Source organism: Manis pentadactyla, chromosome 10 (genome assembly GCF_030020395.1).
Source record: "Manis pentadactyla isolate mManPen7 chromosome 10, mManPen7.hap1, whole genome shotgun sequence".
NCBI lineage: Eukaryota > Metazoa > Chordata > Mammalia > Pholidota > Manidae > Manis > Manis pentadactyla.
In genome coordinates, this window is record NC_080028.1 from 33,406,255 (window position 1) to 33,432,485 (window position 26,231).

Sequence of the window (26,231 nt, forward strand, 5' to 3'; positions counted from 1 at the left end):
TGAATTAGTCCTGATTTTCTCCGCTGGCCAACTTGTTAAGTTCTCTGGGTCAGAGGACCAGGTCTTAACACACCTCCAGTGATGTGGTACTTATTTCGGGTGTTTGGTACATAGTGTGAGGTTAATATCTATGTGTGTTTGGTGGATTAACTGAAGCCATTTATCTGTGCCCTCTCCCCTCACAGTTTTGAATGCCAGGGGGGCACTTCAGGGGTTCTGACAAGGGCAAAGAATAATGCATCTCTCAGGCTGGGGGATGAGAGAAAAAAGAGAGGGAGGGAGAGAGGGTGTATGCGCAAGTGTGTTTGTGGGTGGTGGTGGTGCAATTACCATCATTCAGGCTTTGTCCTTAACTTTGCATGTCTTTAAGTTTGATTTTATCATTTTATCCTGAAGTGATTGGTTGAAGGCAAGCTACTACAAACCAACTGATAATGAGATCAATCTGTGTGTGTATAATGGCTATACGGTCTCGAATCCAAGCCTCCGTCCTTGCTGTGCCTTGGCTTTACCTCGCCCTTCCCTAGCCGACCCGCCGCGGTTTACACGCCCTGACTTCCGGAAGCCTTCGTGGCCCTACAAATCTGAGCTAGCAGCACCCAGGTTCCAGCACCGCCCGCCTCTGCTGGCCTGTGCAAGCGCACGGCTCTGACAGGCGAGGCGGCCGAGCGCCAGGAGCTTCCCGTATTGCTGCCCGGTAAGCGGACGCCCGCTGGTTTACCCCCGGAGGCCAGGGTCATCCGGGCACCCGCCCGCCTCACAGGCTGCCGGCGCCTGCTCGCCCCTCGCCTGCTTTGCGAGCAGCCCTCGCGCCTCTCCGCCTCACACACCGCGGCGCGGGCGGGGAGTGCTGGCAGCCATTTTGCGCCCCCGGAGTTCCGAGATGGGGCCGGGGCTCCTGAGCGCGGCGCTGTTTGTGGGCAGCGCTCTCCTGTTCGCAGACCACTCACGCTCCGAGAGGAGCAGGCGCGGCCCCTCCTGGGACCCGGCCGGCGGCCCCGGGTGGCTTGCGGCCATGCGGGGGAGGCTCGGGCAGAAGGGCCGCCAGGCCCAGGCGAAGGAAAGGTTGGATGCAAAGGGCAGTATCTTCGGACGGTCCCCCTTGGCCTTTTTCCCACTTGTAGGGCTGGGACGTGGGTCCGTTCTTTTCTGTTGTTCCGTCTGTCTTGAAAACTTATAGACCTAAGCAGTCCAATTATGAGGAGACTGTAGTAGTAGAAGTAGTGGTAATGGTAAAGATGCCATTAACTTATGTGGGGCATCTGTATATACTCCTCAAAGCATTCTGCGGTTTGTTATTCCCATTTTACAGATTAATAATTCATTGGAATTCAGAGTTGAAAGGGCTATTAGGTGACTTCGTACTACAGTTGAGAAAGACTTACCCAACAAGTTAAACAGGAAGTATTAGAACTTGTAGCTCTTGATTAATCAGTTTTTTAAAATAGGAATTTCAAAGATTAATGTGTTAAGATTAGAAATTAATATTATTAGGTGTTCAGCCAAATAATATATCATTTTTATTTTTAGATTGTGGAAAAGCACCACTTGCGGATGTGCTGAAAGGGCCTCGGATTACAGGGGGCACGGTAGCTCAAACTGGCGCCTGGCCGTGGATAGTTAGCCTGCAAATTCAGTCTGGTAAAATTTCTGCTCATGTCTGTGGGGGAAGCTTAGTGAAAAATAAGTGGATCCTCACAGCCGCCCACTGCACTAAGGATTTTAGGTATGTAGACAGAACACACCTCCTGTTTTATCCTCAGGGGATATCTTGAAGTGGTAGAGAATCATTTGACTCCAGCCCTATTCAGTTAAGCTGTATGTTTGCAAGTAGCCATAATGCCTTATACACAGTACACTGAATATTTGTTGAAATAAATCCTTTAAATCAGAGGTCAACAAACCTTTTCTGTAAAGAAATGTTTAAGGCTTTGCAGCCCATACGGTCTCTGTCACAACTACTCAAGTTTGCCTCTGTAGAACCAAATCAGCGATAGACAAAACAATTGAGTAAGTTTACTGTGACCCTATAAAATCATTTATGAATATTGGAATTTGAACAAAATATTATTTTGTTATTTGGTTTTTTTTTCCTAATCATTTATAGGTGTAAAAATCATTCTTTGTTCATGAGCAATATAAAAAGGAGACAGGCCAGATTTTTGGACTGTGGGTTGGAGTTTCTTGGGCCTTTCTTTAAATAATGAAGCTTTAAAAATTATATTGTAATCAGGTGTTTGTCTTTCTCACCATTAGATCATGAGTTCTTTGAAGACAAGGACTGCATGTTTTATTTTATATTCCTGGTACAAGTATAGGACTTGGCATACTTTATAGGAGACATGGTAAATGTTTATTGAGTCTATGGATGATGTCAGTCTTGGAGAAGTAGGATTTACCAGTTAGAATAAAACTTTACAACCCTCCTAACCTATTTAATATCAAGGTCTATAATAAATCCTTTAGGAAACCATGGAACCTGTCATATGGTCTCTGTTTAGTCTTTAATTTTTAAGAGACTAGCTGTCTTAGAAAAGTCTTTAGGAAGAACTAACAAGAATTTCAAAATCCAATCAAGGGAAAGTGGCCTAATGGAGTACCTAAAGTTTTCCATTTATATACTACATTTTAAACATTTTGGTTCTATGAATTGGCCTTTTGAGGAATAGGGATTAGAAAAATGGGAAGATACTGAGGTATAAACCAAGGATTTATACCAAGAAAGAGGTCAATTCTGTTCTTTCAGGTGTGGGTGTTCAACAACTACTTTCTAACATGCTATCTTTAAAAACTGCTTTTCAACAGCTTTCAAACCTTAATCCAAGGGAGGAAAGACCTACTTGGTATGAAGAGTCTTGGAAAAAGTTCTCTTGCCTACTTAGTCCTGACATTGTACCTTTACTGGTCTATTCCTTTGACACAGTAGGGAGAACAAGGAGTTTGAAGTGGACCTGTATCTTAGTCCTCCCCTGACACTTTGTGGTGCAGTGGTGTTAAGACTCAAAAACCTGCTATATGTATGACCTTGGTCAAATAATATAGGTTCGCTATCTTGTCAGAGAATCTTAGAATCAAAGAGGCATTTTAAAGGTCTAGTTCAATCCTCTGTCCTGTATATGAAAACTAACTACAATATTAAAATAATGTATTCTCTAGTCAGAAATAATTATTGCTTCAATGTACTGAGCCAGGCGTTCTTTCATACGTAATTTCCACTAACCTTCACAACTGCTCTTTAGGGAGACCCTGAGACTTCAGCATTCTTAAGTATTTGCTCATGGTTCCATGCTGGAAAGCAACAAAATCAGGAATCAAATCCAAATTTGTCAGACTGAAACCCACCCACATAACCATAATTGTATCATATGGTTCTGTACTTGAAATACCTCTTGTGAGGTTGAATTGTCTTAGGAAGAATCTCATTTCCATTTCAGACAGCCTTAATTCTTAGAAAGTTTTTCCTTATGTTGTATTGTTTTGGTTTTTGTTCTGCCTTCTGAAGCCATGTATATAAAACCTGATTCTTCTTCCAAGCATTTGAATATAATGTCCATATTCCACTTAACAGTTCTCAAGACTAAATCTTATTGATGTTTTTACCCCTTTACTCAACAAGCATTTAGTGAATGTATGTTATACACTAGAACAGGACTCTGTGCTGAGGAAGTAGATATTACTGAGGCATAGTCTCTACAAGTTTCAGGAGTTTCCTTCTGTCTCAGAGGACTAACTCTGTCACCTATTCCTGTTCCCCTCCTTGCACATCAATTATTCCTTATTCCCTTTTATAACAACCATTTATCAAAGACTTGCTCTGAGATTAGGTTTTGTCTAAGGATGTTACATATAATTCTAAATTTAAAAAGCCCTCCTCAGTGGTACCCCTCTGCAAAGCTATTATAATCTCCATTTTACACTTGAGGAATCCAAAGACCAGACAGATTTGCTAACTTGCCAAAGATCACATTGCTCTTAAGAGGCAGCCCACTGATTTAAGCCTAGGTCTCAAACCTATGCTGCCTCAATGTCTCTGCTATTTTTCAATCTGTTGTTCGTTTCTTCCCTATAGACTTCAAACATGTTTAGATCACCTCATCATTATTTAACAAACAAACTTTACCTGTTCCTGTTCTTCCCTTTACTGGGAGACTCCTTGAAAGTGACACTTCCTTTTTGCTCATTGACTCAGAAAATCCCAATTGCAATCTGATTTTTGTGGCCAAAATATACTATTAAAGATCCACATCCGTGCCAAAGCCAATGACCTCTCTCCATCCCCGTCCTGTTTGATCTCTAGAATACTTGCCGAAGTTAACTGCTGCTCTCCTTGAAATTATCTTTTGTTGATTTCTAAGATACCACGTTCTGTCTCTTTTTGTCTTTTCTCCTCCTCCTTGATAAGCCTTTGTCATCTTTTAAATGGCAATATTTTCTACACTTCTACTTTCTATCCTCTTGGCCTTATCATCTGTGCTCTTTTCTAGAGATGTCTCATCTACTTCTGTTTCAGCAGTTTGTGTGCTGGCAACTCCAAAGTCTCTCCAGCTGAGTCATATTTCCAGCTCCCAACTATACATATATATTGGAGTCACATTCTCAACAAGTCCAAAAATGAATTTTTAAAAATCTTTCCTTTAATCCTATTCCTTCTCTATTCTCCCATAATAACATCACCAATAGCTCTATTACCCAGAAGGCTAGCTGACTCTCTGTATTATCTCTGAAACCTGTTTCTTCTGTCCCCAATACCCCCCACTGATCAGAAGTAAATTCAGAGTATCAGTCCCCATATCCCTAGCTCATCACTTACACTACTCCTATAACTACGTGAATGAGTGAAGTGGTATCTTGCTTTGGTTTTGATTCACATTTCCCTAACGATTAGTGATGTTGAGCATCTTTCCATGTGCTTTTTGGCCATTCATATATCTTTTTTGGGGAAATGTCTATTCAAGTCCTTTGCCCATTTTTGAAGTGGGCTGTTAATTTTTTTGTTGAGTTGTAGGGTTTCTTTATATAATATATTCAGGATATTAAACCTTTATCAAATATAATTTGCAAATACACTCTCCTATAGGTTGTTTTTTCACTCTTGAGAGTGTCCTTTGATGCACAAAAGTCTTTAATTTCAGTGAAGTCAAATTTATCTATTTTTTCTTTTGTTGGCTGTGATTGTCACGTCGTACCCAAGAAATTATTGCCAAATTCAATATCATGAAGGGTTTCCCCTGTGTTTTCCTTAAAGACTTTTATTACTGTTATTTTTAGGTCTTTATCTGTTTTCAGTTAATTTTTGCATATGACAAAAGGTAAGAGTCCAACTTTATTCTTTGGAATGTATATATTCAATTTTCCCAGCACAATTTATTGAAAACCCTGTCCTTTCCCCATTGAATTATCTTGGCACTCGCAGTGAAAATCAATAGATCCCATATAAAAGGGTGTATTTCTAGGCTCTCTATTCTTTTCTACCTGTCCTTACGCCAGCACACACTGTTTTCATTGCTGTAGCTTTGCAGCAAGTTTTGAAATAAGGAAGTGTGAGTCCTCCAACTTCATTCTTCTTTTTCAAGATTATGTTGGCTATTTGGGGTCCCTTAATAGTTTATGAATTTTAGCATGGGTTTTTCTATTTCTGCAAAAAACCTCATTGGGATTTTTATAGGGATTGTATTGAATCTATATATTGCTTTGGGTAGTATTGTTATCCTAATATTATTAAGTCTTTCAATCCATGAACATTCCATGTCTTTTCATTTACTTATGTCTTTAATTTCTTTCAGCAATGTTTTGTAGTTTTAAGTGTATACAACTTGTTTTATAATCTTATGATCTGAATATAAACTGCAGTGGATAAATAATATAAATTGAGTAAGTTTGGAAAAGAAAGGAAATATTTCAAAGTAGCTTAAAGCAATGATTTCTTTTTAAAATAAATAGCACTAGCACTTTAAAATTTTTCACAACCTTTTTAGAGGTGGCCTAGTCCACTTTCATGACAACCAAATATGTTCTATTTCCTTGAGAGAAATTCTAGGAAGTAGAATTGCAGGGTAAAATAAAATGCAATTGTTACAGACTATTGATACATATTGCCAAAGTAACCATCTACTTACACTTTCTACAATGAATGAGTGCCTTTGTTCCTCTGACTCTTGTCTGTACTGAGCATTATCATCACACACATACATAATCTTTGCCAATGTGAGGGTGAAAAAAATTTCAGCATTTGTAAGTCGACTCATAGACACAGAGAAGTGATTGATGGTTACCATGGGGGAGGGGTTGGGGAGGTTGAGGGGGATAAAAGAGCACAAAAATTCTCAAACATAAAAGTTGGTCATGGGGACAGTAGAATACAGCATGGATAATACAGCCAATGATTCAGTAATATCTTCGTATGATGACAGACAGTAACTGCACTCATGGGGGTGAGGATTTAATCATATGGTTAACTGATGAACCACTGTGTTATATATCTGAAACCAATATAAGATTGTATATCAACTACACTTCAATAAAAAAAAAATTTCAGCATTTGTAGACAACAGTTTCTCATTACCAATTCAATTCTAGATGTAATAACAATTAAACATTTAGGGGTTTACTTGTTGATTTTTGACCCACAGAAGATTTTTTGGTGTGGTTTGATTTTTTGCTTGCTTTTTGTTTTTGTATGTCAAGATCCATTAGTTGCTTATTTTATATTTACTGTTATGTTTTATAAAGTCCCTTCTCATATCAATGTTATGTATTCAACTACATTTTCTTTCTGGTTTAATTTTTATAATTCTTGTGTAATTTAATATCCAAATGTTTCATTCTAAAATTTCAAAAATTTATAAAAGCAGAGGGAATAGTTTAGTGAACTCCCATTAGAACTCTCACCCCATTTCAAGTTATCAGCTCATGCCTGATCTTATTTCATCTTAATCTCATCGATTCCCCCCTCCAATTATTTTGATGCAAGTCTCAGATATACCATTTTATGTACCTCTAAAAGTATGAAATATTTATTTAAAAGACTTGGGCATTTAAATACTGAATCAATTTTGAGGGTTTTTTTAGTGTTTAGTGTGTTTGGAGGATTTAATTTTATTTCACTGTTAAGACTAGTTAGGTAGATAGTTATTCCAATACCATTTATTGAATAATTCATCTTTTTGTCCATTGTTAAGAAGTGCTACCTTAACCATATATTAATTTCTCATGTACTTGAATCTGTTTTTGGACTTTCTGTCCATTGTTCTTTTTCTCCTTTCCTCCATCATGATATTTAGGTTTTTATTTGATGGGACTTTATGTTGCATGAAAGCAGGATTCAATTTTTTTTGTTAATCACCCAACATGAGAAATAACAAAAACTAGTGAGATTAAGAATGTTTACTTACTAAAATAAATATGTTTGTAATGGAAACATTTGCTTTCTTTCAGAGATCCTTTAATGTGGAGAGCTGTGATTGGAACTAATAATATACATGAGAAACATCCAAATACCAAGAAGATAAAAGTTAAAACAATCATTATCCATCCAGACTTTGAAATAGAATCTTATGTAAATGATATTGCTCTTTTTCATTTACAAAGAGCAGTGACATATGATGACTATATTCAGCCTATCTGTCTCCCTTTTGATGTTTTCCAAAACCTGGACCCAAACACAAAGTGTTTTGTAAGTGGCTGGGGAAGAACAACGGAAGAAGGTAATTATAGTCTAGATTTTATTGATATAAATCTTTCTGATTATTGGAGAGGGAAAACTCTTATATATTTATCTATGTCATGAGTTTGAACAATAGGTCTTTATAAACCAGTGAAAAGAAAATATCCTCTTGTATCTTTTTCTTCTCTGTGGGAGAGAAAATTATCTGCCAAAGCAGAGATGAAGACTTTCTCCCATTATACATGCCAAGAGACTTGAACCTTTAGCCAGTCTTAAAGAGACTGATGGTTCTAAGTATATTTGTAGTTTCTGAGACTTACGGGTGATGGCAGAACTGCATTTTAAAAAATCTATTTATTTTTATTAAGGTCTCATCGATATACACTTTTATGAAGGTTTCACATGAAAAACATGCTGGTTAATACATTCACCAATATTATCAAGTCCTCCCCCACAGTCCATTGCAGTAACTGTCCATCAGCATAGTAAGATGCCACAGAGTCACTACTTGTCTTTTCTGTGCTCCACTGTCTTCCCTGTGACCACACACACAAAGTGCACTAATCATAATACACCTCAATCCACTTCTCCCACCCTCCCCCACCACTCACCTTTGGTAGACGCTAGTCGCTTCTTGGAGTCTGTGAGTCTGCTGCTGTTTTGTTCCTTCAGTTTTGCTTTGTCGTTATACTCCACAAATGAGGGAAATCATTTGGTACTTGTCTTTCTCCGCCTGGCTTATTTCACTGAGCATAATACCCTCTACCTCCATCCATGTTGTTGCAAATGGTAGGATCTGTTTTCTTTTATGGCTGAATAATATTCCATCATGCATATGTACCACCTCTTCTTTATCCATTCATCTACTGATGGACACTTAGGTTGCTTCCATATCTTGCCTACTGTAAATAGTACTGCGATAAACAGGGGTGCATATGTCTTTTTGAATCTGAGATCTTGTTTTCCTTGGGTAAATTCCTAACATTGGAATTCCTGGGTCAAATGGTATTTCTATTTTTAGTTTTTTGAGGAACCTCCATATTGCTTTCCACAATGGTTGAACTAGTTTACATTCCCACCAACAGGGTAGGAGGGTTCCCCTTTCTCCACACCTTGCGAACATTTGTTGTTCTTTGTCTTTTGGATGTTGGCCATCCTAACTGGTGGGAGGTGCTATCTCATTGTGGTTTTAATTTGCATTTCCTTGATGATTAGTGATGTGGAGCATCTTTTCATGTGTCTGTTGGCCATCTGACTTTCTTCTTTGGAGAAGTATCCGTTCAGATCCCTGCCGATTTTTTAATCAGGTTATTTGCTTTTTGTGTGTTGAGGTGCATGAGCTCTTTATATAATTTGGATGTTAATCCATGTCAGATATGTCATTTATGAATATATTCTCCCATATTGTAGTATGCCTTTTTGTTCTGCTGATGGTGTCCTTTGCTGTACAGAAGCTTTTTAGTTTGATGTAGTACTATTTGTTCACTTTTTATTTGTTTCCCATGCCTGAGGAGATGCTTCAGGAAAAAGTTCCTCATGTTTATATTCAAGAGATTTTTGCCTATGTTTTCTTCTAAGAGGTTCATGGTTTCATGATTTACATTCAGGTATTTGATCCATTTTGAGTTTTCTTTTGTGTATGGAGTTACACAATAATCCAGTTTCATTTTCTTGCATGTAGCTGTCCAGTTTTGCCAACACCAGCTGTTGAAGAGGGTGTCTTTTCCCCATTGTATATCCATGGCTCCTTTATTGTATATTAATTGACCATATATGCTTGGGTTTATATCTGGACTCTCTATTCTGTTCCATTGATCTATGGGTATGTTCTTGTGCCAGTACCAAATTGTCTTGATTACTATGGCTTTGTAGTAGAGCTTGAAGTTGGGGAGTGTAATCCCCCCAGCTTTATTCTTCCTTCTCAGGAGTGCTTTGGCTATTCAGGGTCTTTTGTGGTTCCATATGAATTTTAGAACTATTTGTTCTAGTTTTCTGAGGAATGCCATTGGTATTTTGATAGGAATTGCATTGATTCTGTAGACTGCTTTAAGCAGGATGGCCATTTTGAAAATATTAATTCTTCCTATCCGTGAGCATAGGATGTGTTTCCATTTATTGGTGTCTTCTAGTTTTCATGGTATAAGTCTTTTACCTCCTTGGTTAAGTTTATTCCTAGGTATTTTATTCTTTTTGATGCAATAGTGAATGGAATTGTCTTTATGATTTCCCTCTCTGCTAGTTCATCATTAGTATATAGGAATGCAACAGATTTCTGTGTATTGATTTTGCATCCTGCCACATTGATGAACTCAGTTATTAGTTCTAATAGTTTTGGAGTGGATTCCTCAGGGTTTTTTATGTACAATATCATGTCATCTGTAAACAGTGACAGTTCAATATGTTCCTTACCAATATGGATGCCTTTTATTTCTCTGTGTTGTCTGATTGCCGTGGGTAGGAGCTCCAGTACTCTGTTGAATAAAAGTGGGAATCCTTGTCTTATTCCTGATCTTAAAGGAAAAGCTTTCAGCTTTTCGCTGTTAAGTATGATGTTGACACATATGACTATATGTGGCCTTTATTATGTTGAGATACTTGCCATCTTTACCCATTTCGTTGAGAGTTTTTATCATGAATGGATGTTCAATCCTGTCGAATGCTTTTTCAGCATCTATGGAGATGATCGTGTGATTTTTGTCCTTTTTGTTGATTTGGTTTCTGATGTTGATGGATTTTCGAATATTGTACCATCCTTGAATCCCTGGAATAAATCCGACTTGGTCAAGGTGGATGATGATCTTTTTAATGTATTTTTGAATTCACTTTGCTAATATTCTTTTGAGTATATTTGCATCTATGTTTATCAGGTTTCTTGGTTTGTAGTTTTCTTTTTTTTTGTCTCTGCTTGATTTGGTATTCTATGCTGGCCTCATAGAATGAGGCCTCATAGACCTCTTCTAGTTTTTGGAAAACTTTAAGGAGGATGGGTATTAGGTCTTCACTAAATGTTTGGTAAAATTCAGCAGTGAAGCCATCTGGTTGAGGAGTTTTGTTCTTAAGTCGTTTTTTGATTACCAATTCAGTTTTGTTGCTGGTAATTGGTATTTTCATATTTTCTGCTTCTTCCTGGGTCAGCCTTGGAAGGTTGTATTTTTCTAGAAAGGTGTCCATTTCTTCTGGTTATCCAGTTTTTTAGCATATAATTTTTCATAGTATTCTCTAATAATTCTTTGTATTTCTGTGGTGTCCATAGTGACTTTTCCTTTCTCATTTCTGATTCTGTTTATGTGTGTAGACTATCTTTTTTTCTTGCTAAGTCTGGCTAATGGATTATCTGTTTTGTTTATTTTCTCGAAGAACCAGCTTCTGCTTTCATTGATTCTTTCTATTGTTTTATTCTCGATTTTATTTATTTATGCTCTAATTTATATTACATCTCTCCTCCTACTGACCTGGGGCCTCATTTGTTCTTCTTTTTCTAATTTCATTAACTATGAGTTTAGACTGTTCATATGGCATTGTTTTTCTTTCCTGAGGTAGGCCTGTATTGCAGTATACTTCCCTCTTAGCACAGCCTTTACTGAGTCCCACATGTTTTGAGGTGTTGAGTTGTTGTTTTCACTTGTCTCCATATATTGCTTGATCTCTGTTTTCAATCGGTCATTGCTCCATTGATTATTTAGAATCTGTGTGTTTGTGGGCTTTTTTGTTTTCTTTGCCTAATTTATTTTTAGTTTCATACCTTTGTGGTTTGAGAAGCTGGTTGGTACAATTTCAGTCCTTCTGAATTTACTGAAGCTCCTTTTGTGTCCTAGTATATGATCTATTCTGGAAAATGTTCCATGTGCACATGAGAAGAATGTGTATCCTGTTGCTTTAGGATGGAGTGTTCTGTAGATATCTGTTAGGTCTATCTGTTCTAGTGTGTTGTTCAGTGCCGCTCTCTCGTTTCTTATTTTCTGTCTAGTTGATCTGTCCTTTGGAGTGAATAGTGTGTTGAAGTCTCTGGAAATAAATGCATTGCATTCTATTTCCCCCATTAATTCTGTTAGAATTTGTTTCACATATGTAGGTGCACCTATGTTGTGTGCATAGATATTTGTAATGGTTATATCCTCTTGTTGGATTGACCACTTTGTCCTTATGTAATGTCCTTCTTTGTCTCTTGTTACTTTCTTTGTTTTGAAGTCTTTTGTATGATGCAAGTACTGCAACTCCTGCTTTTTTCTTCCTATTAGTTGCATGAAATATCTTTTTCCATCCCTTCACTTTTAATCTGTGTATGTCCTTGGGTTTGAAGTGAGTCTCTTGAAGGCAGTATATAGATGGGTCTTGTTTTTTATCCATTCAGTGACTCTGTGTCTTTTAATTGGTACATTCAGACCATTTACATTTAGGGTGATTATCAATAGGTATGTACTTATTGCCATTGCAGGCTTTAGATTCGTGGTTACCAAAGGTTCAGGGGTTACTTCCTTACTATCTAGCAGTCTAACTTAACTCACTTAGCATGCTATTACAAACACAATCTAAGGGTTCTTTTCTTTTTCTCCTCCTTTTTCTTCTTCCTCCATTCTTTATATATTAGGTATCATATTCTGTACTCTTTGTCTATCCCATGAGTGACTTTGGGAATGGTTGATTTAATTTTGCATTTCATTTCCTCTGGTGACAGCTATTTAGCCTTAGGAACACTTCCATCTAGAGCAGTCCCTCCAAAATACACTGTAGAGACAGTTTGTGGGAGGAAAATTCTCTCAGCTTTTGCTTTCTGGAAATTGTTTAATCCCTCCTTCAAATTTAAATGATAATCTTCCTGGGTAGTGTATTCTTGGTTTGAGGCCCTTCTGCTTCATTGCATTAAATACATCATGCCACTCCCTTCTGGCCTATACGGTTTCTGTTAAGAAATCTGATGACAGCCTGATGGATTTTCCTTTGTATGTGATTATCATTCTCTCTCTGGCTTCTTTTAAGACTCTATCCTTATCCTTGATCTTGGCCTTTTTTATTACTATTTGTCTTGGTGTTGTCTTCCTTAGGTCCCTTGTGTTGGGAGATCGGTGCACCTCCATGGCCTGAGAGACTATCTCCTTCCCCATATTGGGGAAGTTTTCAGCAATCACCTCCTCAAAGATACCTGCTATCCCTTTTCTGCTCTTCTTTCTCTGATACCCCTATAATTCAAATATTGTTCCATTTGGATTAGTCACACAGCTCTCTCAATATTATTTCATTCCTAGAGATCCTTCTTTCTCTCTGTGCCCCGGCGTCTTTGTATTCCTCTTCTCTAATTTCTATTCTATTTATAGTCTCCTCCACTTTACCTAATCTGCTTTTAAATCCCTCCATTGTATGTTTCGTTTCTGATACTGTATTCTGTAATGATTGAATCTCCATCGGGAATTCTTCCCTGAGTTCTTGAATATTTTTCTGTACCTCCATGAGCAGGTTTATGATTTTTATTTTGAAATCTCTTTCAGGAAGATTGGTTGGTTCAGTTTCACTTGGCCCTTTTTCTGGTGTTTGTGGGATTTTGATTTGAACCACATCCCTTTGAGATTTCATATTTGTATGTGGCACCCTCTAGTGCTCAAAAGCTCTACTCTCTGGGCCAGTCAGCCCCTGGAGCAATGTCGGGGGTTTTAGGGGAGCAGCAATGGTGCTTGGGAGGAGGAAAGGTGTTTCCTGCTTCCCACCTCTATGCCTGTCTCCACTACCAGAATCAGTGGGCCGAGCACACAGGTATAAGCCTCTATGCTTGGCATTTGTAGCTGCCATAGGCGGGGTTTCCCTCTCACTGGCCTGACTCCAGGGCAGGGGCTGCCAGTTTGCAAGCCTGGTTGGGTCAGGCTGGGAGGAAGGCTCAGCAGGCTGCATATCATGGTTGGGGGCCTTGGAGCTGCATAGCCAGCCAGGGGATAGAGCACCTGAAGCTTCTGAAAGTTCCCAACCTGCTGGGCAGAGTGTGCCTGGACAACTTTGTCCACCTGTCCTTTCTCCTGAGCAGTAAGCTCTGTGAAATCCTTGCCCCTTTAGCATCCTTCTCACTGTTAAGAAGTCTCTCAGACTGCCTGCCTTTCTTTTGTCCCAGAGCAGCTGGATGTGCATCCTTTTTCCACAAGTGGTTGGAATCTCAGTCTCTCCAGGTATTCCACCTGTCTTAGCTTTCCAACCCCACTAATCTCCACAGCACCATGCAATATAGGTTCCTGCTCCCAGAGCAGGTCTCCAGTGCTGGGTGTTCAGCACTCCTAGGCCTTCTCTCCCTCCGCACTCTGTTTATCTTCCTCCTGCCAGTGAGCTGGGGTGGGGCAAGGGCTTGGGTCCTGTTGGATCACAGCTTTGGTACATTACCCTGTTCTGTGAGGTTTGTTCTTTTCTCCAGCTGTATGCAGTCTGGCGCAGCTGTCTTTCCTGTTGCTCTTTCAAGATTAGTTGTTATTGATTATATTTTCGATTTATATGTGCTTCCGGGAGGAGGTCTCTGTCTCACCTCTCACGCCACCATCTTTAATAGTATGTCAATCTTTAAAAAAACTTAAGACAGTGGGCTCAAGATAGCGGTGTGCATAGGGTGGTGGAACTCTCCTCCCCAAACCATATATGTTTCCTAAAATACAACAAATACAACTATTCTTAAAAGAGAGACCAGAGGATACAGTACAACAGCCAGGCTACATCTATATCTGCGAGAACTCAGCATCTCACGAAGGGGGTAAGATACAAAGCCGGGACCTGGTGGGACCCGAGCACTTCCCCCACCCCAGCTCACCGGTGGGAGGAAAGGAATCAGAGTGGGGAGGGAGTGGAAGGGCAGGACTGCTAAATAACCAGCCCCAGTAATCTGCACCAGTAGCACAGACACACATTGCATGGTGTGCTGGATATTAGAGAAATGGAAGGGTAGGGTCCAAGACAGAGACCATGAGCAGGTCCCCACAGCCAGCTCCCCTGGGACAAAAGAAAAGCAGGTGCTTTTTAAAAGTCTTAAAGGGACAAGGGCTCAACACCTGAACAAAATCGTCCCAGCACACTCAGCCCAGAAGGATAGGAATGTTGAGAAACTTCAGGCCCCCAAACCATCTAGGGGGTAAAGTAGCCCCAAAGCCCTTCACAGCGATAAGCAGCCTGCCATTTGTTCTCCCTGATGATGCTACAAGCAAACCGGGTGATCCGCCATAGCTGTGGAGCAGCCAGAGAGCAGCCCAACCCACAGCAACCACCCAGAGTCTCCTCCCAGTGCGCAGCTAACCGGCACAGGCAGCAAAAGCTGGAGCAGAACCTGAAGGCACGAAGGGACACCATTCTCACAGGAGAATACACCCGGCATGGCTGTGACTCCGCATAGTGCTCAAGGCTAGCCTGAGGGCGGCCCTGCCCATGACAGCTCAGGAGATTGTCCCAGAGTCGTCTCCTGGTGTGTGGGTAACTGGCACAGGCAGCAGAACCCAGAGCAAGGTAGGTAGGGAAGGCACGAAGGGGCACTGTTCTCACAGGAGAACACACCAGGCGTGACTACGACCCCATGCAGTGCTTTATGCTAGCCTGAGGGTGGCCCTGCCCACAGCAGTTCAGGAGATTGTCCCAGAGTCTACTCCCGGGGTGCAGGTAACCAGCATAGGCAGCAGAGAAGAGCAAGGCGACCAATAAGCAGGAAGGGACTTTGCTCTCCCAGCTGACATACATGCCACCTGCCTGTGACCACTTCTATCACCATGAAAACATGGAAGAATCTGGTCCAGTCAAAATCACTCAGACAATCCCAGTGAGAGGGCCTGGTGAGATAGATATAACCAATCTTCCTGAAAAAGAATTCAAAATAAAAGACATAACCATGCTGATGGACCTGCAGAGAAATATGCAAGAGCTAAGGAATGAAGTCCAGAAGGAGATAACAGAAAAGAAATAATTGATAGAACGGTTTAAGAGCAGACTGGATGAGATGCAAGAGACTGTTAATGGAATAGAAATCAGAGAAAAGGAATACAGAGAAGCTGAGGCAGAGAGAGATGAAAGGATCCCTAGAAATGAAAGAATATTAAGAGAACTGTGTGAGCAAGCAGAACAATATTCATATTATAGGGGTACCAGAAGAAGAGAGAGAAAAAGGGATAGAAAGTGTCTTTGAAGAAATAATTGCTGAAAACTTCCTCAAGCTAGGGAAGGAAATTGTTTCTCAGACCATGGAAGCCCACAGATCTCCCAACGCAAGGGACCCAATGAGGTCAATACCAAGACATATAATAATTAAAATGGCAAAGATCAAAGACAAGGACAGAGTATTAAAGGCAGCCAGAGAGAGAAAAAAGATTACCTACAAAGGAAAACCCATCAGGCTATCATCAGACTTCTCAACAGAAACCTTACAGGCCAGAAAAGAATGGCATGATATATTTAATGCAATGAAACAGAAGGGTCTTGAAGCAAGAATACTGTATCCAGCACAATTATCATTTAAATTTGAAGGAGGGATTAAACAATTTCCAGACAAGCAAAAGTTGAGGGAATTTACCTCCCACAAACCACCTCTACATGGTATTTTAAAGGGACTGCTCTAGAAGGAAGCACTCCTAAGACTAAATATATGTCACCAGAGAAAATAAAAGCAAAGCAAAGAAAGCAGACCAACCAAATACTAACTAAAGACAAAAAATATAATCAACTATCCACAGAAATAGTCAAAGGAAACACAAAAGAGTACAGAATAAAGCACCTAACATATAAAGAATGAAGGAGGAAGAACAAGAAGGGAGAGAAATAGAGAATCATCAGACTGTGTTTATAATAGCTTAATAAGAGAGATAAGTTAGATGGTTATATAGTAAAGAAGCTTCCCTTGAACATTTGGTAACTACGAATCCAAAGCCTATGATGGCAAAATGTACATTATCAATAATCACCCTAAAAGTGAATGGACTGAATGCACAATAAAAAGACACAGAGTAATAGAATGGATAAAAAAGCAAGACCCATCTATATGCTGCTTACAAGAGACTCACCTCAAATCCAAAGATATACACAGAATAAAAGCGAAGGGATGGAAAAAGATCCTTCATGCAAACAATGGGGAGAAAAAACAGGTGTTGCAATACTTATGTCAGACAAAATAGACTTCAAAAAAGAAAGTAACAGCTACAGAGGGACATTGCATAAAGATAAAGGGGGCAGTCCAACAAGAAGATATAACCATTATAAATATATATGCACCCAACACAGGAGCACCAACATATGTGAAACAAATACTAACAGAATTAAAGGAGGAAATAGAATGCAAGCATTCATTCTAGGAGACTTCAACACACCACTCACTCCAAAGGACAGATCAACCACACAGAAAATAAGTAAGGACACAGAGGCACTGAACAACACACTAGAACAGATGGGCCTAACAGACATCTACAGAACTCTACACCCAAAAGCAGCAGGATACACATTCTTCCCAAGTGCACATGGAACATTTTCCAGAATAGACCACATACTGGCCACAAGAAGAACCTCAGTAAATTCAAAAATACTGAAATTCTACCAACCAACTTCAGATCACAAAGGTATAAAACTAGAAAAAAATTGTACAAATAAAACAAAGGCTCACAAGCACATGGAGGCTTAACAACATGCTCATAAATAATTAATGGATCAATGACCAAATTAAAACAGAGATCAAGCAGTATATGGAGACAAATGACAACAACAGCACAAAGCCCCAACTTCTGTGGGACACAACGAAGGCAGTTCTAAGAGGAAAGTATATAGCAATTCAGGCCTATTTAAAGAAGGAAGAACAATCCCAAATGAATAGTCTACAGTCACAATTATTGAAACTGGAAAAAGAACAAATGACACGCAAAGTCAGCAGATGGAGGGACATAATAAAGATCAGAGAAGAAATAAATAAAATTGAGAAGAACAAAACAATAGAAAAAATCAATCAAATCAAGAGCTGGTTCTTTGAGAAAATAAACAAAATAGACAAGCCTCTAGCCAGACTTATTAAAAGAAAAATGGAATCTACACACAAACAGAATCAGAAATGATGAAGGAAAAATTACAATGGATACTATGGAAATACAAGAATTATTAGAGAATACTATGAAAATATGTATGCTAACAATCTGGATAACCTAGAAGAAATGGACAACTTCCTAGAAAAATACAACCTTCCAAGACTGACCAAGGAATAAACAGAAAATCTAAACAGACCAATTACCAGCAATGAAATTGAATCGGTAATCAAAAAACAACCCAAGAACAAAACCTCCATACCAGATGGATTCACCGCTGAATTTTATCAGACATATAGAGAAGACATAATACCCATTCTCCTTAAAGTTTTCCAAAAAATAGAAGAGGAAGGAATACTTCCAAACTCATTCTATGAAGCCAGCATCACTCTTAATACCAAAACCAGGTAAAGATCCCACCAAAAAAGAAAATTACAGACCAATATCCCTGATGAACATAGATGCAAAAATACTCAACAAAATATTAGCAATCTGAATTCAAAGCTACATCAAGCGGATCAATACACCATGACCAAGTGGGATTCATCTCAGGGATGCAAGATTGGTACAACATTAAAAAATCCATCAACATCCACCACATCAACAAAATGAAGGACAAAAACCACATGATCATTTCTGTAGATGCTGAATAAGCATTCAACAGAATTCAAAATCCATCCATGATAAAAACTCTCAACAAAATGTGTATAGAGGGCAAGTACCTCAGCATAATAAAGGCCATATATGATAAACCCACAGCGAACATCATACTGAAGAGCGAGAAGCTGAAAGCTTTTCCTCTAAGATTGGGAACAAGAAGGGGATGCCCACTGTCCCCACTGTTATTCAAAATAGTACTGGAGGTCCTAGCCATGGCAATTAGACAAAACAAATAAATACAAGGAATCCAGATTGGTAAAGAAGAAGTTAAATTGTCACTATTTGCAGATGACATGATATTGTACATAAAAAACCCTAAAGACTCCACAATCTGAATTCAGCAAAGTTGCAGGAAATGAAATTAATACACAGAAATCTGTTGCTTTCCTCTACACTAATGATGAGCTAGTAGAAAGAGAAATCAGGAGAACAATTCCATTCACAGTTGCATCAAAAAGAATAAAATACATAGGAATAAGCCTAAGCAAGGAAGTGGAAGACCTATACACTGAAAACTACAAGACACTCTTAAGAGAAATTAAAGAGGACACTAACAAATGGAAACTCATCCCATGCTCTTGGGTAGAAAGAATTAATATTGTCAAAATGGCCATCCTGCCTAAAGCAATGTACAGATTCAGTGCAATCCTTATGAAAATACCAAGAGCATTCTTCAATGAACTGGAACAAATAATTCAAAAATTCATATGGAACCACAAAAGACCCCAAATAGCCAAAGCAATCCTGGGAAGGAAGAATCAAGCAGGGGGGATCTTACTTCCCAACTTCAAGCTCTACTACAAAGCCACAGTAATTAATACAATTTGGTAGTGGCACAAGAACAGACCCACAGACCAGTGGAACAGAATACAGAGTCCAGATATTAACCCAAACATATACGGTCAATTAATATATGATAAAGGAGCCATGGATATACAATGGGGAAATGACAGCCTCTTCAGCAGCTGATGTTGGTAAAACAGGACAGCTACATGTAAGAGAATGAAACTGGATCATTGTCTAACCCCATACACAAAAGTAAATTTGAAATGGATCAAAGACCTGAATGTAAGTCATGAACCCATAAAACTCTTAGAAAAAAAGGCAAAAATCTCTTGGACATAAACATGAGCATCTTCTTCATGAACATATGGGTGAGTGAAACAAAAGCAAAGATGAACAAATGGGACTAAATCAAGCTGAAAAGCTTCTGTACAGCAAAGGACATCATCAATAGAACTAAAAGACATCCTACAGTACAGGAGAATATATTCATAAATGGCATATCTGATAAAGGATTGACATCCAAAATATATAAAGAGCTCATGCCCTCAACAAACAAAAAGCAAATAATCCAATTAAAAAATGGGTAGAGGAGCTGAACAGACATTTCTCCAAAGAAGAAATTTAGATGGCCAACAGGCACATGAAAAGATGCTCCATATCAGTAACCATCAGAGAAATGCAAATTAAAACCACAATGAGATATCACCTCACACCAGTAACGATGGCCACCATCCAGAAGACAAATAATAACAAATGTTGGTGAGGATGTGGAGAACGGGGGACCCTCCTACACTGCTGGCGGGAATGTAAACTAGTTCAAACATTGTGGAAAGCAGTATGAAGGTTCCTCAAAAAACTGAAAATAGAAATACCATTTGACCCAGGAATTCCACTCCTAGGAATTTACACAAAGAATGCAGGAGCCCAGTATGAAAAAGACATATGCTCCCCTATGTTTATCACAGCACTATTTACAATAGCCAAGAAATGGAAGCAACCTAAGTGTCCATCAGTAGATGAATGGATCAAGAAGATGTGGTACATATACAGAATGGAATATTATTCAGCCATAAGAAGAAAACAAATCCTACCATTTGCAACTACATGGATGGAGCTAGGAGGTATTATGCTTAGTGAAATAAGCCAGGCGGAAAAAGACAAGCATCAATTGATTTCACTCATATGTGGAGTATGAGAATGAAGAAAAAAACTGAAGGAACAAAACAGAAGCAGACTCACAGAACCCACTAATAGTCTAACAGTTACCAAAGGGAAAGGGACTGGGAAGGATGGGTGGGTAGGGAGGGACAAGGGACAAAAAGGGGCATTGCGATTACCAGACATAATGAAGGGGGTGGGGGGCATGGGGAGGGCTGTACAACACAGGGAAGACAAGTAGTGATTCTACAGCATCTTACTATGCTAATGGAGAGTGACTAATGGGGTATGTGGGGGGGACTTGGTGATGGGGGGCATCTAGTAGCCATAATGTTGCTCATGTAATTGTAGATTAATGATACAAAAATAAAAAATAAAAAAAGTAAAAATAAAAAAATTAAGACAGCGTTGTATTGGTTTAACGAGAGCATAGAGATTGATCAATAGAACACAATAGAGTCCAAACCCAACATATATTTATGGCTAATTGATTCATTTATACAAACTTTCCAGAAAATGCAAGCTCATATAGACAGAAATCATATTAACCATTTCACGAGTGTGGGACTAGAGGCAGGCATTGATTGTAAGTCGCCACAAGGGGACTCTTGGAAGTTGAAGGAATTCTAAAAGTGTATTGTGGTGCTGGTATAAATTTACTTGAAATCACTGACCTGTATTCTTACAATGTGAGAGTTTTATGTTTTATAAATTAAACATCAATAAAGCTTTGCAAAAAATGACAAAAGATTTTTAACCATATTTGGAACATAAAAAATAACTACCAAACTCACATGTGAAAGAAGAAATCATATTTTAAAACCTTGAAACTAAATAATAATGGTGAAAACCTAAAAGCTTGTCCTCTAGGATCAGGAGCAAGTCAAGGATGTCCACTCTCACCACTTTTATTCAACATAGTCTGGAGGTCCCAGCTATAGCAATCAGACAACACAAATAGGTAAAAGGCATCCAAATTGGTAAGGAAGAAGTTAAACTCTCACTATTGAGATGACATGATAGTATACATAGAAAAACCTAAAGACTCCACCAAAAAAATGATTAGAATAACTGGATTCAGCAAAAAACAGGATATGAAATTAATACATAGAAATCTGTGCATTCTTATATACTAACAATGAATTGGCAGAAAGAGAAATCAGGAAAACAATTCCATTTACAATTGCATCAAAAAGAATAAAATACCTAGCAATAAATCTAACCAAGGACATGAAAGACCTATACTCTGAAAACTATAAGGCACTCATGAGAGAAATTAGAGACACCAATATGTGGAAATTGATCCCGTGCTCATGGATAGGAAGAAGTAATATTGTCAAAATGGCCATCTTGCCCACAGGAATTTATAGACTCAATGCAATCCCTGTTAACGTTCCAATATCATTTTTCAATTAACTAGAAAAAATAGTTCTAAAATTCATATGGAACCACAAAAGACCCTAAATAGCTAAAGCAATCCTGAGAAAGAAGAGCAAAGCTTGGGGGATTATGCTCTCTGACTTCAAGCTCTACTCCAAAGCTACAGCAAACAAAACAAGTTGGTACTGGCAGAAGAACAGACCTATAGATCAAGGAACAGAATAAGAGCCCAGATATAAACCCATGCATATATGGTCAATTAGTATATGATAAAGGAGCCTTGATTATACAAAGGGAAAAGACAGCCTCTTCAACAAATGGTATTGGGAAAACTGGACAGCTACATGCAAAAGAATGAAACTGGGTTATTGCCTTACTTCATACACAAAAGTAAACTTGAAATGGATCGAAGACCTGAATGTAAGTCATGAAACCTTAAAACTCTTAGAAGAAATCATAGGCAAAAATCTGAGTAAAAGTATGAACAGTTTTTTCCTGGACACATCTCCTTGGGCAAGGGAAACAAAATCAAACTGAAAAAGTCAGACTACATAAAACTAAAAAGCTTCTGTACAGCAAAGGACACTATCAGAAGAACAAGAAGGCAACCTACAGTATGGAAAGATATATTTGTAAATGATTTATCCAATAAAGGATTAACATCCAAAATATATAAAAGCTTATATGCCTCAACACCGAAAAAGTAAGTAATCCAGTTAAAAAATGGGTGGAGGACCTGAACGGACATTTCTCTAAAGAAGAAATATAGATGGCCATAAGGCACATGAAAACATACTTCACATGGCTAATCATCAGGGAAATGCAAATCAAAACCACAATGAGATAGTCACACAAATCAGAATGGCCATTATCCAAAAGACAGGAAATAACAAGTGTTGGCAAGGATGTGGAGATATGGGAACCCTCCTACACTGTTGGTGGGAATATCAACTGGTGCAGCCACTGTGGAAAGCAGTATGGAGGTTCCTCAAAAAACTAAAAATAGAAATACCAATCAACCCAGTAATTCTACTAGGAATTTACCCAAAGAATACAAAATCCCTGTTTTGATGATATATGCCCTCCTATGTTTATTGCTGCATTATTTACAATAGCCAAGATACAGAAGCAACCTAAGTGTCCATTAATAAATGAATGGATAAAGAGGAGGTGGTACATATACACAATGGAATATTATTCAGCCATAAAAAATTTAAAAATCCTGCTATTTACAACAACATGGATGGACCTAGAGGGTATTATGCTCAGTGAAATAAGTCAGGCAGAGAGAGACAAATACCATGATTTCATTTATTTGTGGAATATAAAAACAAAGCAAAACAGAATGTTCAGAACAGCAGTAGACTCATAGACATGGAGAAGGGAATGGTGGTTACCATGGGGAAGGGGATGGAAGGGGTGAGTGGGAAGGGTGAGGGAGATTAAACGGCACAAAAATTCTCAATTATAAGTTGGTCACAGGGATGGTAGTACAACGTGGAGAATACAGCCAATGATTCTGTAACATCTTCCTGTGTTGACAGACAGGAACTGCATTAGAGAGGGTAAGAATTTAATAATGTTGGTAACTATTGAACCACTGTGTTGTATATGTATACTTGAAACTTATATAAGATTGTACAAGGATAGTTCAATTTTAAAGAATAAATTAGAAAAATTAAAAACTAATCCATGTATATACTACATAGCAAAACTTGAGTGTTGCAGCTAAGGTAATAAAGGGAAACTTAAAGCTCTAAATAAGTACACTTTTAGTTTCAACCATGTGGAAGAATAAATATTTGACCTACTAGAGAAGGCTGAACATTATGCATTAATGTCCAACTTAAAAAAAAAGCTTTAAAGAACATTACATGACCCACAGAAAGTAGAAGAAAAGAAATAGATATGCACAGCAATTAACGATAGAAAATAAAATCAGGAAAAAGAGGACCAACAAAGCTACAATTTAGTTGAAATATTGTTGAAAAAAACAACAGACTTCCTGGTAAGACTGATGAGAGAAGGAGACAAGGCACAAATATAAATAATATTATGAAGTAAAAGGTAATTAATACTTTAGACAATGTAATGTTCTGAATTTTAATGCTTAGATAAAATGGATAAATCCCTAGAAAATTCTAACCAACCCAAACTGACTAAAAAAGAATAGTCCTATGGAGAGTAAAGGAAGTAAATCAGTAACTGAAATATTGTTTTCAAAAATAAAACAGGAGAATGCAGAACAAGTAAGTCCACCATAATTACCAGAGACAGATTATTTAAACCTATAGAAATATTTCAAAGAATCCAAAAAGAGAGAACATGTGCCAACTCAGTGTATGAGGACAGTAATCATCTTGACCAAGTCAGATTAAGTATAATACAAGAGAGGCCAGTATCATTAAGTGCATCATTCCAAACAAATTATCAGCACACTGAATCTATAAAGAATAGGATAAACAAGTGAATCTATTAACTACAGTTTTGTCCATGTGATTTTATATTAATGATACCAAACTAAAAAAATAAAAACATTTAAAAAAAAAGAATAGGATAAACAATTTAATGTAGACAAGATAAGTGTATCTAAGGAACTCAAAGGTGGTTTAATATTAGAAGTCTCTTAATGTAATTGACCATTTTAACTGATTAAAGGATTTTTTAAATATATGATTATCTCAATAGGGACAGAAGCATTGTTAAAAGCTCACAACAATTTAGACACGGAAGGGAACTTCCTTGACCTGACCAAGGTTATCTACCCCCAAAGTACAGCAAGCATCATCATCATAGAAAAATATTTCCTTTAAAATCAGGAATTATTTTCCCCACCTTCACTACTTATATTCGATATTGGAGTAGAGTTTCCAGGAAGTATAGTAATACTAGAAAAAGATGCGGAAGACATACAATTGAGAAAGGGCCTAACAAAGCATTAATTTTTTACAGATGACATGACTATCTACATTAAAAAATAACCTATAATCCATCAGAATTAAGAGAGTCTAGTAAAATGGCCAGATATGAAACCAAATATATACCAAAATCTATATCATTTCTATATATTACTGATAGTTAGAAAACATAATTTAAAAAGTTAACATATGTCACACCCACGGGGATGATGATAATCAAAAAGTAACAAGTATTGACAAGGATGTGAAAAAAATGGAACCTCACACACTGCTGGTGAAAATATAAAAATGGTGCAGCTGCTTTGGAATACAGTTTGGCAGTTCCTCAAAAATGTAAATACACAGTTATCATGAATCAGAAATTCCATTCCTAGATATATGCCCAAGAGAAATGATAGCGGGTGTCCACACAAACCTGTATTTGAGTGTTCATGGGAACATTACTCTTAATAGTAAAAAAAATAATAATGAGATAAAGTGTTATATATTCATACAGTGGAATATTATCAAGCCGTAAAGAGGAATGAAGTACTGATATAAGCTTCAACATTATGCTAAGTGAAATAAAACAGACACAAAAGCCCGCATATTTTGTGATTCATTTATATGATGTCCAGAAAAGATAAAGACAGAAAGTAGATCCGTGGTTGGAATTAAACTATCAGCAATGATATTAACTACAAATAGGTAACAGAAACATTTCTGGAAAATCCAAAAATACATAGAAATTAAATGTGAATTGGAGCATAGTATGTTATTTAACCACTGTTAAATTTCCCAATCTTGATAAATGGACATACTAAAATATTTAAGGACACAGGCACAATGTCTGCCATTCACACACACCAGCGGAGTACAATGTGTGACAAAAAGTAAAAAAACTGGTGATTCTGAGTAAAGGGTATTTGATAGTTCTCTGTACTATTCTTGCTACTTTTCTATATATAACTGAAATTTTATCTAAATAAAAAGTTGCCAAATATCTATAGGAAAAAAGAAAAACAGTTAACAGAGGAAACAATGGTACTAAAGAATGTGGGAGTGGGCATAAGGGCTGTTCCCTGAGAAATTCTTTCATCTGTGCTTGTGTTTGAAATTTTTCATAATAAAATATTAGAAAAGAAAGTGAACAGAAATTTACATTTACAATAAATATGCAAATGATTAGGTAGCTAAAAACAAATCTAACGAGATTGCAGGCCTTTTATGGAAAAAAAATTCCTAGTACATTTTTAAAAGACATTGATAAATACCTAAGAAAATGGATTTCAAAGACTCAGTATTATAAAGATGTCAATTTTACCTGAAAAACTGAAAAAAAAAACAACGGGATAATAAACCCTAACATGAAATTTGAGACAATTGAAAAGCTCATTGTAAAAGACCTAACACGCAAAGCACTTCTACAGAAGAAAAATAAGTTGGAGGAGTTGCCATCCAGAAATCGTTCATTCTAAAGCTATAGTAATTAGTCAGTGTTATATTTAAGCAAGGATATTCTCAGTGACCGGTGTAACAGAATAGAAAATCCAGACATTTCTTTCTGGACTCTCTTTTCTATTCACTTTGAAAATCTCTGGTCATTTTGAATAGCCCTCTACGAATACCACACTGGCATTAGTATTGTTCAGGTTCATAAACTGGGCAGTAAGTTCACAGGTC

General features: G+C 37.8%; 1 protein-coding gene across 1 annotated transcript in view; it reads left to right on the forward strand.

The window, feature by feature from the left end:
- The first annotated feature begins 291 nt into the window (after nucleotides 1-291).
- The window catches only part of LOC130679248 (transmembrane protease serine 12-like), a 30,295-nt gene continuing 4,355 nt past the window's right edge, over nucleotides 292-26,231 (forward strand). The window contains exons 1-4 of the mRNA XM_057487874.1: nucleotides 292-299; nucleotides 594-1,120; nucleotides 1,531-1,726; nucleotides 7,435-7,703. Coding sequence (XP_057343857.1) covers nucleotides 292-299; nucleotides 594-1,120; nucleotides 1,531-1,726; nucleotides 7,435-7,703 — 1,000 coding nt within the window. The remainder of the gene's footprint in view (nucleotides 300-593; nucleotides 1,121-1,530; nucleotides 1,727-7,434; nucleotides 7,704-26,231) is intronic.